Source organism: Phragmites australis, chromosome 1 (assembly GCF_958298935.1).
Source record: "Phragmites australis chromosome 1, lpPhrAust1.1, whole genome shotgun sequence".
In the NCBI taxonomy this organism is placed as follows: Eukaryota; Viridiplantae; Streptophyta; class Magnoliopsida; order Poales; family Poaceae; genus Phragmites; species Phragmites australis.
The window spans coordinates 5,998,062-6,013,012 of record NC_084921.1 but is presented as its reverse complement, the minus strand read 5'-3'; the positions used below and the strand labels follow the sequence as shown (position 1 = coordinate 6,013,012).

Sequence of the window (14,951 nt, the reverse complement as noted above, 5' to 3'; positions counted from 1 at the left end):
GACTAGTAGATCGTTCTCTACATCGTTTTTACTAGAGCTTGTGCATTCTGTTTCGAGTGGAATACCGAATTTAATCGAGTTTTGATTTGGGTGAGTTAATCTTTGAATTTGTTTTCCGTAATCATTCACCTCCTCTGATTAGGTATTTTTCGCATATTCGATCCTACAAAGCTTGATAGAGATGTTGGAGAACCACCGAGGTGGTTAAGACAGAGCAAAGGAGAAGAGGACCGTGGCGACCGTTTCAAGTGATAGAGGGAGACGATACTAGGAGAGGGGGAGAGACAGCGGCATAGGGGGAGGGGTGCTATGACACATAGGGCTTGGATTATTGCGGGGAAGAATGAATATGCTGCTGCAAAAGATATGGTGGTGGAATATAAATCTAATGGCCGGAATGGTTGATTGATTTTGGAAAGAAATCCGGCATCTATTTGCAGACAGACCCAAAAAATAAATATCTTATTAATAAGGTATGTAATTACTTCTTTTTATTTATTTCGATCGCAACACAACACCACCGATCTACACTGTCAAACGGTATTACTAGTGCACACTCCACAGCATTGTCACCTTGCACTGCACAAATGCTAGAGAAGAACACTCCTCGACAAGAACGTACACAGCAAAAAACCCGCAGCTGCCGTGTCCTGAACGATCGGCCAAGACCATGCATGAACGCTAGCTCATCAGACGGGCAGCAGGTAGCAGAACTCGGCGTCGTACGGCTCGACCTCCACCATCTTCGCCGCCGGCGCCGGCGCCGGCACCGCCCTGGCGTTGCTCGCGCCCAGGACCTCCCTGATCGCCCGCCTGAGCGGCCCCGACGTCCGGGGCAGCTGGCTGTGCACCCACTCCAGCAGCGACGCGGCGTCATCGGCGAAGTCGCGCATGTGCCAGTGCAGCAGCTTGGGCACGACGACGGCGCGCTGCTTCCTGCCGACGACGCGCACCGACGACTCCAGGTACTCCACCTTGGCCCGCTCCAGCTCGTTCGACACGTCCTCCGCCGTGTATACGCGCAGCTGCATCCAACAGCAACAGCATGTGAGGTCAGTCCGATCGAGAAAGAAGAAAGAAATCTTTATCAGTTGGCAGTGACACACGTACTGCTGGCGAGGAGCGGCTGCCGTTGCAGAGCGCGAAGACCACGTTGGGCTCAGGGTACCCTAGCCCGTAGGAGTGCAGCAGATCCCTCTGCCCTTCGCCCATGATTCCCTTTTCATCATCATCAAGGTATCCTTGTTCAGATTAAATAAGGCGAAGTGTGTATGCTGCAGCATACAAAGCACTTGCATGCAAAATAGTTGACTGGTCTGAATTAATTTTTTTGAACGAAAAATTGGTCTGGATTAATTATTTTGCATACTTGTATGCCTTCAGGAGAGTGCCTCAGGATGAGATGCTCGATCGACAAAACGTTCAGCATTGTTCCTCCCACGTTCACTGAAGCCTAAATGCCAGTTCGTGTTAAATAAATATGCTGCTAAATTTAACGGAGTTCTGAAGTCTGAACCATCAGGTTTTATCAGTCGAGCGAACAATATACCTGATTCAGCAGTGCAAGAAGCTTGTCTGGGGATGGAGGTAAACCATGCTGAAGAAACGCCTGAAATCATGGCGAAATAACTTGTCCTGAATCAGCATTACGTCCAATTTTTGTCCCTTGCAACAAAAACTTTTGCTTGAGATGAAACTAAAGGGTAGCTTACAGTACATGCATCACACAGAAGTTGTAGATGTTGATCCAAAACGCCAGCTTCTGCTTGTTCGTCAGGAAGATCGGACAGACGGTGCAAAGCTTTTGCATCAAGGCTCTGTCAGAAGTAAAACAAACGGTGTATCAGAGCTGTAATTTCTTCTGACCGTAGACATATTTATCGGTATTTGGTAGGTAACCGGAGCTCACCTCAAGTTCTTTATGTCCAGTAGACACAACGAAAGACGGCTTACATCGATCGAGCCTCTCGTGAACTCTACGAATCTCTTGTGGCACTCGGTCTCCTTTTCTGCTCCACGGTCGCTTTTCGGCGTCCTGCTACGGTTCTTGAGAGGGCTCATCACTGCAGCAGCGCTCACAGAAGCAGCCTTAGGGACAAGGCTTCTGGAGCCGATGCAGGAGATGTTGAGCTTTGAGGTGCTGCTCAGCTCCAGCTCTGATGCGTCTGCTGTCTTGTTCAGCCTGTGGAAGATGGTCACCATCAGTCTGACCAGCTCCTCGGAGAGCTTGTTTGGGCTGTTCAAGCAGATTTTCCTCTCGGGGGGCGTCAGACTCTCGGGTGAGTGGCAGTGGCTGCTCCTTCTGATGTTCTCCAACTCCTCGCCTAATCGAAGTATCAAACACAACCATCATATACCAAGTAGTAAAATGTTTTGAGTGTATAACTTTATACTACAAAAGAAATGCAGAGAAGTCCAGTAAGAGTTCAGCTCTGCACTGAAAAGAATGACAAAATTCATGCTGGTCGTGTACGATATCAAACAGAATGAAGTCCCTATGAACATATTACCACCGGTCGAAAGCGAAATGTTGATTCGATTTATATGCGTCTGACAATAGCAACACTTGTGCAAGGATCCAACAAACTCTGAATTTGCATGTGCTTCATTGTGCTGAGCATTTTGTACCTTTGGCAGAGGCAGTTCCAACAGAAGCCTTGCTTTCACATCGAAGAGCTTCATCGCTGCCTGGACAAGGTAGCTTCGGTAGCTGCTCGGCTCCTTGGAGCTCCCTCCTGGACAAGGTGTACCTCTGCTGGCGGTTCTGCGGCCAGCTCTGCTGCTGCTGCTGAGCAATGCACTGGTCGGTCCACTTCTGCTCCCGGCGCAGGCGCAGGCGCAGGTCGTCGACCTTCTTCTCGAGGTAGAATATCTCGTCCTCCACCATTGCTAGCTCTCCAAGCAGGCCCCTGACCTACACCAGGGAAAATCAAACATCGATTCAGCTAAATGTTCAGTGATACCCTTTTCTCACGCTCAAAATCCATTGGTATGAACGGAGAAGCACAAAGTTACTCGATTTTGGGACAATGTGATTGGAAAAATTACAAGCAACTGTGAAGTCGTAGCGCTGTTCTGCTTCTAACATGAAAGTGATCGTTCAGGTAAGACAGGTACGAGGAGTCAGGATCCGAGGAGAGCAGATCTGGCATATAAGGGAGCGATCATCAACACATCTACAGACAAATCGAGACTGCGATGTCAGGATGTGAAAACAGTCCTTGGATGTCCTGTCGTCAGAAGATAGAACCAGATGACAGACGGGAATCCAAAGGACACAGTGTGTCTGCACCTGATGTTCACCCGTACTGGGATCCTGAAATCTTCAGCCCGTGGAAATGACCTTGGTCTTTATGAATTACTACTTTGGGTCGGAAATACTCATTGTTTTGATTAAGATCTAATCAAATTTTTAAAATTTTGATGATCAATATCTTTTAAAATATTTAGTTTGGAAACATAAAATAATACTTAGTAGGTTTATCTTGAAAAATACTTTCATAATATTATATTTTTATTATATATTATAATAATAATTTAATAGAAAATAATGTTTAAAATTGCACTCAAAAGTGACAAATATTTATGAATACATGTTATCGTAAGAGATCCCGTGCTGTTGCGTGATGCTTGCAGGCAAGTGGCAGGCGTCAGTACGAGAGTGACACGGCTTCACGTGTGAAATCTTCAGATGCTGGGGTGAAATGCTGTGATGACAATTCTCTGGGACTGCCAGTGATGTTACACTTGCAATCATATCTGTTCTTCATGGTTCAGACTTCAGACCGAACAGTTTCAACTTTTAGTCTGAACCGAACAGTTTCAACTTGTAACTACAGCGTTTAACCTCATTGTCACAATTTTGTACTATCAAATGGTAGAAACTAACATGAAAGACACATTCAGAACTGAAAAAACAGAATTTTCCCCCAATGCTTCTGCAGAAAGCAGTTCAATCTAAGGACGGCAAAGCATCAGCTCACACTGTCATACTGACGAAACTGAATACTTAGCAACCACATGCAAACATCACAGAAGGAATCAAGAGGTGCATGCATGCGGATGAAGTGAGCAGAGGTTGCTTACCTTGGAAGGAACCAGCGCGGAGAGGCAGCAATGGCAGACGACCCGCCCCTGCAGCGAGCACTGCAGGACCCTGCCCAGCAGCTGCTCCTTCTCGAGCACCGTCTCCAGCTCCGACACCTGCACACCACCACACCCACAGTGTTCATCATCAACTCAACCGCGACCGACAGGGCATCGATCGACCATTAATGGCGTGCGCGCGTGCTCTACAGAGTGCAGCCTCACCTCGAACTCGAGCTCGAGGCGCTTGTTGCGCTGCTCGTCCCTGTCCATGAGGAAGTACATGAGCTTCATCTTGCACCGCCGCACCCGCGGCCTTCTTAAACCCGCGCCCAGCCGCGCCCGCCGCCGGTGGAGGGAGTAACTGCTGGCGCCGGCTGCGGCGGTGGGGCGTAATGGCGTCGGCGAGCCCATTTATGGATCTCTCGATCTCCTTGGCGCGAGCAAGAAAAGGAGGAGAGGAGAGCAGCCGTGCAGTGCAACGTCTCACTGCTGCCAGCACCCAGCGTGCCGGACAAGAGCCCGCGCGGGTTGCCGCTTTCGGGGGAGGCAAGGGAGGAGAGAGGGAGGAGGCGGGAGGCAACCGTGGCGGGGTGGTGAGGGTGAGGACGCGTCGGCGTCACGTCACGCTTCCCGTGCGCTAAACGGAAACCGCTCGCCCATGCAACGCATGACCGGCTTAAATTCTCCGGCGGTTGATGAAGATCGGAGGAGTTGCTCACCCAAGGGCTCAGAATTTAGGCCCGTGATGGGATCTTTTCATTTGCTTAGACACGAGTGCTTAAGGAAAAAGAATATTATGACATGGGGAAAAATTCTTCTCACCAATACAATTTAGTGCTTAACTAGTTGAATATCGATACATTGTAACGGGAGTTAAAAATTTACATACGATAATATTATATAAGATTGCGTCACAAGACATGTGATGTGAGAAAGTATTTCATAGACCATACGTGTGTGTGGACTATAGAATAAAAGGAAAAGGAATAAAAAGAGAGAGCTACATGTAGGTGGCCGAGGAGCTCATGTATGTATGTGTGTGTATATTGTTAGGGTACTGCTCAAATGCTGTTCGAATAAGAGAAAAGAAAAGGTAAGACTGTTGTGTTGGAACCGACCTTGGCCCAATGCAGCCTAGCGCGTGGGGGTGTGAGGCTCAGGCAGCCCAGTTGTTCGACACATGGCACATGCGGTTGCGAGGCGGCCTGGCAGCTGGTGCACGTGGTTCATTGTCACGTCTCAAATCCGTAATCACGTAATTAAGCATAATCATGCTTCTTAAATATTATGCTTACTTTTGTGTAATTTTATTTTTTTAACGTTGGAGCACTTCGTTTTGAGTCAAATGGACGAGAGAGAGAAAATCGGGTGAGAAAAGAATAAAATTCACAATTAAAATTTATTTCTTTCTCTAGCACGTGGACCTGAAAGGACAATGATGTCGCCTAGAGGGGGGGTGAATAGGCGTTTTTACAAAAATTCAACCCTTTCTACTGTTGGCCTAAACTTGCAGCGGAATATAAACTAACGAGTTTTTCACAAGAGAAAAACCTAAATATGCTAGGCTCAACTAGTGCACAATCACCCTAAATAAGTGTGGAAATTACAATCCTAATATGACAAAAATTACTCAATTCTAGCAAGAGATATGCAATAAAATGTAAATTGAAAAAGGCTAAAAACACTGTTTATATGCCTGAAATTACTGTTCACCGGAGACTCCGGTGTAGTCCGGATACTCGTGTGTTCCCGGAGATGATTTCAAGTAGATTCACGAAGAACCTACACTCAAATACACACAAACAAGTAGATCGAGCAATATGCACAAAGATTTGAGCAAGAACATAAAAGTAAGGAAACAAGAGAGGAGACACAAAAATTTATTTCCCGAAGTTCGGATTCACCACCGTGAATCCTACGTCTCCGTTGAGGAAGCTCCAATGAGCCGGGTCTCTTTCAACCGCTTTCCTCGATCCACTAGCTTTATCTCTTCCCTTTCGGAGGCGAGATCGACCTTCACAAACTTTTCCGCGGCTCACCACACGCGCGGAAGCTCACCGGGCAACACCTATCCGGCTAGGAGGCTTCACCTCCAAGAGTAACAAACGCAATCAAACTTCTTGCCGAGAACTCGAGTGCTCAAGAATGGATTTAGCTCACTTGCACTCAATCTTCCAATCTCTCAACCCAACTCACTTTTCTTCTCAAATCCCACACTAGAATGGAGTGGGAGAGGTTCTTTTGGCTCTAGAAATGTGTTCTTTTCGTGCCCTTCCAGCCGCCCCAAAGGATGGGATGAGTGGGGTATAAATAGCCTACTCCAAACAACTAGCCGTTACTGTTTTTGTCAGAACTGATCGGAGTATCTGGTGAACACCGGAGTATCCGGCCCTAAATCCAAATACGGCGTCAGAACGGTCACAGAATGTGTCAGAACTAGCCGTTATGCTCTTTTCTGGACTTTTACCGGAGTATCCGACCTACACCGGAGTCTCCGGTCGGCACTTAACCCAGTAAACAGTCCTGAAGACTTCCCGGAGTCTCCGGCCACTCCAGGTACCGAAGTATCCGGACTTCACCGGAGTCTCCGGCCTTTCCAGGTACCGGAGAATCTGGCCTACACCGGAGTCTCCGGCCACAGCACAGCTGACCTCCGAAAAACGGCGATAACTTTTGATCCCGGAGTCCGATTTCGACGATTTTGGACTCTATGGAAAGCTTATTCAGAGGGCTACACATCTCAACTGAATTCATGACCTAAAACACATAGGATCAAATTAGGAACACTCCAAAACTCATTTTGGACACTTCCGCACTTTCCGCTCCGGACTCTTAACAACAAACTGTCACTTTGGGTTTGGTTGGGAACTCTTGAGCACTGAGACACGACAATTAGCTCACGTTGCATCCCTCTTAATAGTGCGGAAAACCTAGACTCAATTTCAAAGATAAAACACATTTGAACCAATTTGAGCCTTTTGAATACTTTCAAGTACCGCTTCTTACTTTCAAACCTTTGAGGGTTGCCAACTTCCATAAAATCTTCACTCCATCTATTCTTGATTCTTCATATGATTGATGTGAATCATCCATAGCTTCCCATAGCCTCGCATGGTCCATCGGCGTAAAGCCTTTACTCGCTCTTCACCACCGCCTTGGTCCTTCGGCGCCAAGCCATTTGCTTGCCCTTCACCACGGATGGTCCATCGCAGCCGAGTCTTGCTTTCCCTTCACCGTCTTGCCATAGAAAACCATTTTGTATTCGACATCTTCACGGAATTCATTTTATCAAGTATGGAGTCCACTCTTGTTCTTCACTCTTGGCATATATGATTTCAATTCAACTTATGCCTTCTTATGGATCCTAACCCCAACTCACTCTCAAGCACAAAGCACATGGGTTAGTCTATAAAACCTAAATGACAACATTTATACTTTAAGTTATTTGATCTTCACAAGTAACTTATTAGCCTTCACGTATATTGTCAATCTTCATATAGAACCTAACCCCACTCATTCTTAAACACATAGCACACGGGTTAGTCCATAAAACTCTATTAACAAGTCATACCTTTAGTTACTTGATCTCCACAAGTAACTTAGCATTCAAGCATATTGCTAATCTTATTGAGCTTCTTCTTCTTCTTCTTATGAGCATCACTAAAAGCTCATTCATCTTGATGTACTTTTAATCTTCCCATTCACCTAGAGTTCATGCATGTCTCTTCTCCATGCATCACCTATTGAACAACCTACTAACAATCTCAACAACATTGTTAGTCTATATGTATTGTCATTAATTACCAAAACCACACATAGGGGCTAGATGCACTTTCAGGACCCCACTGGAGTGAGTCAACCACTCTCTCCTCTCCACTTAGGCAGCAGCCCACTCCCCCGGCCCCCTCTCCCTCCCTCACCCTTGCTCCTCCCTCTCTAACCGGCCAAGGCAGCAGACCTTCTCCCTCTCTCAAGCACTCCCTCCTTCTCCATCTAAAATCTCACCCAAGAACAAGGAAGCAAGACATGCATGTTATACTACTGCATTCTTCACCTCCTTAGCTCTCTATTCATCCAAGAATTTCTCATGTGCATAGAGATTTAAAGGTTTTGCAAATCTATTTTGTCATCTCTCTATTCTCAATTTCAGCAATCCGTTCTTCGCTTCTCCAAGCTTCTCCCGTTGATTTATTCTCCAACCAACGGTCCCTAACCACACACGTACCTTAGGTGAGTCTCCTAGGCTCCTATGGCATAGATGCATGTTTTGCCTGGATGAATCTCAAATTTGGAGTTAAGGTTGTGAAGTTGACGTGTTCTTGAGCTTTGAAGTGAATTAAAGAGGTTTTGGTGAGATTTGAGTTAGAAATTGAGTTATTAGGTTGGTGAGTGAATTCTAAACTCTATAAATTATCTTAAACATATTTTCATTTAGTTTGGAGAGGCTCTCAAATTAAATTAGTCAAGTTTTTCTCTCTGAGTTGCTCTATGTGGAAATCTGGATACTCAGGATAAAAGTCCGGACAATCCAGACTTCTTAGGGAAAACCCCTCTTGTTTTGTACTCAGAAATTGTTAGAGTTTAGGGTGTAATTTGAGTCTAGAACCCTTTGTATAGTGTATATGCATGTTTATGTAGCATAGATTCAACATGCAAGTCAAATCGATGGACGAAACGGCACCAACACGTTCTCTATAGAACCCCAGAGAGTCCAGAGAATTATCCGGAGATTTCGCAGTTCGGAGAGTCCAGATAATTATCTGGAGATTCCGTAACCTGAAGAGTCCGAAGAATTGCCCGGAGTCTCCAGCCTCCTATACTTTTTCAGCGTTGTTAAATCGCGAATTTGTTATTTCTTCACATGTTTTACACTTTTAGCATGTTGTTATGCATATTGTAGCATATATTATTGCACTTCATTTATGCTCATCAGTGCATGCGTTCTTCTTCAGTGAGTGAAGAACCGGTGCGTGGCGCGGGCACGATTGATGACGACGTCGATCTCCCCGAGTTCTACTAGTGTTGTACGGGTAGCATTAGACGGTCACCTGAGCAGCAAGATAAATATTTAAGCATACTTCTCCCATTCATTTGGATCATATGTGTCTAATGTGATAAATATGTTATATATATGTTCGAGTCGATGTCAGGTTTATGATGGATAGAGTTTATATTTATGTACTAATTCTCCTGTTATGAATAATTGTTGATCCGTATCCTCGTAGCCTGAGTTTAATATGATATTGTCTAACTTAAAATGTTATTCGTGATGCTTAACAAGTGCTTAGGTCATCGGTAGAAGTCGAATGGTAAAATATTTCATTGTTCGCGAGCATAGGCTTTAATTACTTGCACAATGATTATAATGATGGGTTGATGGTGTTGGTTGGATGAGTGGTGAGGATGAGGCGAGATGTGTGCGGTGTTATGGGTGCTTCTCATGTTCGGATGTGGAGTTCCCCTGGGTACGTCGGGAGAGGAACCCAGACACCATAGGCCGCTTACGTCATTTAAGCACTGATCGTTGTTGCAGTTGGCTCTAGCACTTACCGTACTTACCACATGTTGATCTAACGGTAAGACAAGCTGAATACCTCTGTAGTTATGATTATTTGGGCTTGAACATAGACGGTGTGAGCGGGCGAGTTTGTAGAGACACTTGTGGTTGCTCCAGAAGTTAACCAAAGTGGGTTCCGCACTGAGCGATGTACGATTCAAATAGTTTAGGCTTATTAAGAAAGGTTGACATAAGTACCCCTTGTATGGAATGTAGTCGTGCAAGCCTTATGATCCTCAAGTCTTGTGGGTAAAGTTGTACCCCCTGCAGGGTGTAAAAACATTTCGAAATACCGTACTCTCGATCATAAGCATACTTTTATCTATTTACAGTAGTCATAGAGTTACGAGTGTGGATTGATTTGGTCGATGGTTTGAGATGTGCTTTACAGATATTAGTTTCATGGTTCCTTTTATATTATGTTCAGTTGATGTTTATGAGCTAGTATGTTACTTTGGTCAAGTATAGATGCTTACATATGTGCATGCCAATTTGCTTTCACATATAAAATTTACTTAACCATGTGACTATATCCTTGCATATGGCTCCATCATTCTTTAGTTGTATAGTCTTTAGTCTTCCGCTGTATATGTTCTTTTGTTGGTTAGGAGTTGAGTCATTTTTTATCTACTCCTAACTCTCTTTTGTTGTAATTTATAATAACTTGGTAAATACTTAAGAACTTGTAATCTAATGTTAATTACTCGCTCTTTATTAAGCTGTGTTGTGATGTTAAACGTTGGAAAGACATGTGTTCCGATCTTAAACACAAAATACGTGCTAAAACTATTAGGATGATATTCTAATTAGTCATGAGAGTCGTGATCAAAAAAATGATCGACTTAATGGCTAATTGGAATATTATTTGAACGGTTCCTTACATCTATGTGGGGGCAGCCAAGTGGGGGTGCAGCCCATGCGGGAGCAGGCAGGATGTGCAACTTAGGTGGGAGGGTAAGACGTTCTACCTGGTACTAGAATCACTACGTATATTTTAAGTAGTAGAGAAAAATTTCAACTACCTTATTAGCACACTTTAAGTACATGAAGCAAAGTTAAGCACATTTTCTTCCCTATAAGCACCCACCTCGTTTAGCGTGGCATAAATAAACTGGTTTTTTATATAAGCATTACTCTAATTACCCCATTATACATGCTCTAACAGTACTCGGATCAAGGATTTGTAACAAGAGGTTTTAGGATTCAGTCGAAATTTGAACTAAACTAGTCAAAATTCTAGGGTTCTGAGTGTTCGGACAAATTTTAGTTTTTTTTTTTGTCTACATTTGAACTAATTATGAGTATTTGGACGGTAACATTCATGTAGGCAGTAGACATGATCAATGGTCAGAACCATGCGACAACCGTCCAGTCGACTAGTGTAAACCAGCTCACTTTCAATAAGACTATAAATTGTCATCTAGAGCACTTATCATCATTGAACTATGTATGTAATGCTACAAAAGTTTGCATTGCTCGGAGAATATTAACCACATCATCTCATCCTCGTACAAATCTGATGTTATGTCCTAATCATCGAACACATGACAAAAAAATCCTATCGTCCTTTGCTTCACTGATTGGCTACCTCCGTGTAAGGATTAGATGAAGAGTTGCATTCAGAGGCCCGGCTAATCCGAGCTGATAAACACAAGTCACAGATAGTCCATGTATAGGTATTACTGTGACCAGAATATTTGGCTAGAAAGCCGGCGTCCTATCATGTGGATGATGCGCTCACAGCAAATTCAGAAAACCAAAGGTCCATGTAGAACAACGAGAAGATGTAACTCACGACAAAAGGGGTTAGACGTAAAAACATTATTGATACGTTCAGATGTAAACATTATTAGCACGCTCAAGCTGTAGCTTCAGTAAAGTGGAGGGACGAAAACAGTAGCAGCTCCAGCACAAAATTACTAGCATACATAGCGCAGAAAAAAGTTGGTTCCTCTTCAGCAAATCTCCGCATCAAGCTGAAGGGTTTGAAGATCTTAGGCGGACTTCACGGTGGCCGCGTTGATGATGTCGATGAATTCAGGCTACAGAAAAAGATATGACAAAAAGAAAACAGTTAGGGGGTGATTAGGTGAAAGCTGTCATTTTGTTTGTAGTGTTTACAATGTAGGAAAAAACAGGACATCAATGGTCTTCCTGGATTTTTCGTTACCTTCAAAGAAGCACCACCTACAAGGAAACCGTCAAGATCGGGCTGCGCTGCCAGCTCTTTGCAGTTTGCAGCAGTTACAGAACCTGTACAAAAAAAAAAAGTGTGTATAAATCAAAGATGACTTAGCAAATGGTACATAAATAAGGCAATTGCTCAAGAATGCATACCTCCGTAGATGATCCTTGTAGATTCAGCAACCTCAGGGCTCACATTGGTCTTTAGCCAATCTCTAAGGGACGCATGCACCTGGGAAAATAGTACAAATTAGAGTGTTGTGAAAACAAGATAATGTACTGTAGCAGAATAAGATATTTATAACTGCAGAGTATAGAACAATGTTGAAACAAGTGGAAGTTTATAAACTAAAGAATTGTGAACATATATGAACTAAAAATTTGTGATCATCAAGAGACAACTTACTTCCTGAGCCTGAGCTGGAGTTGCAACTTTACCAGTTCCAATGGCCCAGACTGGTTCGTAGGCAATAACCACGTTACTCCAGTCCTTGATTCTCTCTGTAAAACAAACAAACATTTGATCATTTCAACCTGAATTTTCATGTCATAAATATTTTAACTAGGTAAAATCAAGGCAAGGCATTAAACAAAATTCACATGAAGTCATGAACCAACTGAACTATGAAAGGAAAAAGCTAGCATGTGAATTCTCCAATTGACAGCAGCAAACACATGCCAATTTCTGAACTATAGTTGCCAGAAAAAATTAGTAATGCTAAAAATGGAAGTGACTTACATTTTCTAACCACAGTGAAGGCTTACCAAGATCTAATTCACACGAACAAAATGAGATAAAAGTTCACCAAAAACAAACTGTTCTGAAAAGATATTTAGCTAGCCTTTGCAACTTTATATTTCCATGTCTGGAAGCTAAAAGTAGAAGTATTTGAATATGTAATCAATGTCAATCGACAATCCATCAAGATATACATCAAATAGCCTATGCACAACACTAGCAATTCAAAGGTTAATTCAACATATACATCAAAGAGAAGGAACTAACTCCATGGGACCAAAGGTAAACGAAACATACCAGCAATTGCTTTTGTTTGTGCAGCAACAACATCCATGGTTGATCCAGCTTCCCGCTGCTCAAGGGTCTCACCAACACATGCAATGACCTTCAATCCCTGAGCAAGTGCATACGCAACCTTGTCTCCAACAAACTGGCATCCAGAGAGGAAAGCATTAAATGTGAACATTCTTTGGATGGCAGTGGTTATGATGCCAAAACAGCGACTACAAGCACCAACGACCAAATATATCGCAAAGGAACACCTTTTAAAAACCTAACAATTCCTTGGTATCTAGGGAGGACTAAAGAAGAATAACTGATAAGCTGAATGAATGTCAGCTCAGTAGCTACAACATCGTTTCAATGAGCAATATGCACAAGTTTTTTTGGTTGTACTATTTGCGCAAGCGCAGTGCAAAATATGCGGAATTTTATAAAGACGTGTTGCATAAGATGCAACCTGGAGCATACCTCATTTGATTCTCCCAACAGAGCTCTCCTTTCAGAGTGTCCAAGAATGACCGAGGGAATGCCAAGGTTGATGAGCATCTCAGCACTGCATTAGTAATTACTTATCAACCAATAGAAGAAATTGAATGAGGCATGCATCAAGTGACATCAACAAACTGCTGAATAAAATTATATGTGCAAATTGCTTAACAAACCTAACATCAGTTAATCAGTATGAAAATAACTAGAACTGAGTGGAAGGTGACTTGAAAAGACAACACTGTGGATAGTGGTTAAAAGAACAAGAGGAATTGCCATTACATTGAAGATTTGCCATTAATCTTACAGATGGCCATTACAGAATACAGGGTGGAAAGCCAACAGAGAATCATAGACTAACCTGACCTCACCGGTGAAAGCACCTCCCTTCTTCACCCAGCAGTTCTGAGCAGCGACCTGGAACTCAGGGCGCAGCTGGCTCTTGACCACAGGAAGGAACACATAAGGAGGGCTAACAACGACCTCTGCAACGTAACAATTCCAAATTGTTTATGTCATCATAAAATAAGCTTTAGTAACTTTCTCAGGAGCGCCTGCCATGTAAAAGGTCACTCCTAGAAAGCATCAACTGAAGTTTTGGCCTCCATACCAACAACATCTGGAGGGGGAACCTGTCCTTCATTCAGAGTTTTGACAATCTTGTCAACCTGATCAGTGGTTCCGTTCTGCACGCATCGAGATTAACCATGTCAATACACAGTCAGCAAGCAACTCACTAGCTATACATGTCTTTTGTATGAGAAATTTAGCAAGCAACAGACATCCCTATTTCACAGCCTAGCGTATTCCAAATGCAAAAGAACGTTCCAATCTAAACCTCAGATTAACCAAGTTTCATCCTATTCCAAGTCACTATAATTAGCATTGCATGATCTTCTAACAATTCAGCACGAAATATATATCCGGGGGCTAATTTTTATGGTAGATGAATGGATCTCCAGAAGTTGGCAGATCGAACTTATCTAGACCGCAGATATTGATAGCATGCATCATGAAACTTTGTACCTGAAAAAGGTTTACGATGTGCTCGGGCCTAGAAACCACATGAAGATTGGAAGAATCACGCATGTAGTTCCAGGCCCGAACTTAAACACAGCAGACCCTAAGAATCACACAATCTGATTCCATTTTGCAAAATAATGACCAAATCGATCGAATTCTTGCCCGGATCTTAAAAAAAAAATAGCTCCTTCAACTAACGCATCCAGTTTGGACGGGGATCCAAAAGTGAAAGAGAACACAGCAAAAACACTATTTTTTTACATCGATCTGAATCGAGACCAATGCAATTCACTTGCAATTTATGCCCTTCTTCAACATACCCAAAAAGAACACAAAAAAAGATCAGAAAACCGAAGTTTCCAACCCGACGATCCATCAAGAAAAAAGACTGGGTAAGTAAACCGTGGAACGAGTAAAGAAAAATTACGCATTTCCAGTTGCCACCAACGAAGAACTTGCGGCCCATCTCGGCGAGGGTGATTAGATTTGGTTCGGATGGAAGAGAGAGGCTTCGAGATTGGATTTTGCTTCTTGTGGAGGAAGAAAATCAAGGAGGCCAGGATAATATAAGGGCGTGGCCTCTGATGTGAT

At 43.4% G+C, this 14,951-nt stretch overlaps 2 protein-coding genes across 4 annotated transcripts; both read right to left on the bottom strand.

Moving 5' to 3' along the window:
- Window positions 1–449: 449 nt before the first annotated feature.
- LOC133891930 (uncharacterized) lies at window positions 450–4,796 on the bottom strand. 3 transcript variants are annotated; one of them, XM_062332680.1, is made up of 9 exons: window positions 4,312–4,796; window positions 4,087–4,203; window positions 2,629–2,914; window positions 1,910–2,324; window positions 1,718–1,817; window positions 1,550–1,609; window positions 1,370–1,453; window positions 1,111–1,218; window positions 450–1,025 (listed from the first exon to the last, which is right to left on the bottom strand). In XM_062332680.1, exons 1-9 carry the CDS (start codon window positions 4,498–4,500, stop codon window positions 690–692), a joined length of 1,695 nt encoding a protein of 564 aa, XP_062188664.1. In that variant the 5' UTR covers window positions 4,501–4,796; the 3' UTR covers window positions 450–689. The 3 variants fall into 3 exon arrangements, with proteins under 3 accessions (XP_062188664.1, XP_062188801.1, XP_062188733.1); XM_062332817.1 differs by lacking the exons at window positions 4,087–4,203; window positions 4,312–4,796 and adding an exon at window positions 3,016–3,241; XM_062332749.1 differs by lacking the exons at window positions 4,087–4,203; window positions 4,312–4,796 and adding an exon at window positions 3,049–3,241.
- A 6,656-nt stretch (window positions 4,797–11,452) lies between these two features.
- LOC133891817 (triosephosphate isomerase, cytosolic) lies at window positions 11,453–14,951 on the bottom strand. Its single transcript, XM_062332575.1, has 9 exons — window positions 14,788–14,951; window positions 13,948–14,023; window positions 13,699–13,822; window positions 13,320–13,404; window positions 12,867–12,999; window positions 12,237–12,331; window positions 11,984–12,062; window positions 11,817–11,899; window positions 11,453–11,688 (listed from the first exon to the last, which is right to left on the bottom strand). Exons 1-9 carry the CDS (start codon window positions 14,824–14,826, stop codon window positions 11,641–11,643), a joined length of 762 nt encoding a protein of 253 aa, XP_062188559.1. The 5' UTR covers window positions 14,827–14,951; the 3' UTR covers window positions 11,453–11,640.

What these genes read in the sequence shown, in the direction of transcription:
- LOC133891817 (XM_062332575.1), bottom strand. Translation starts at nt 14,826, where the DNA reads ATGGGCCGCAAGTTCTTCGTTGGTGGCAACTGGAAATGC. An exon ending in TCCCCCTCCAGATGTTGTTG is followed by an intron (nt 13,823 to 13,947) that starts GTATGGAGGCCA and finishes GTTACGTTGCAG; the next exon opens with AGGTCGTTGTTAGCCCTCCT. An exon ending in CTCCAGCTCAGGCTCAGGAA is followed by an intron (nt 12,063 to 12,236) that starts GTAAGTTGTCTC and finishes CTATTTTCCCAG; the next exon opens with GTGCATGCGTCCCTTAGAGA.
- LOC133891930 (XM_062332680.1), bottom strand. Translation starts at nt 4,500, where the DNA reads ATGGGCTCGCCGACGCCATTACGCCCCACCGCCGCAGCCGGCGCCAGC. An exon ending in TTCTTGCACTGCTGAATCAG is followed by an intron (nt 1,454 to 1,549) that starts GTATATTGTTCG and finishes ACTGGCATTTAG; the next exon opens with GCTTCAGTGAACGTGGGAGG. An exon ending in GCAGCCGCTCCTCGCCAGCA is followed by an intron (nt 1,026 to 1,110) that starts GTACGTGTGTCA and finishes TGTTGGATGCAG; the next exon opens with CTGCGCGTATACACGGCGGA.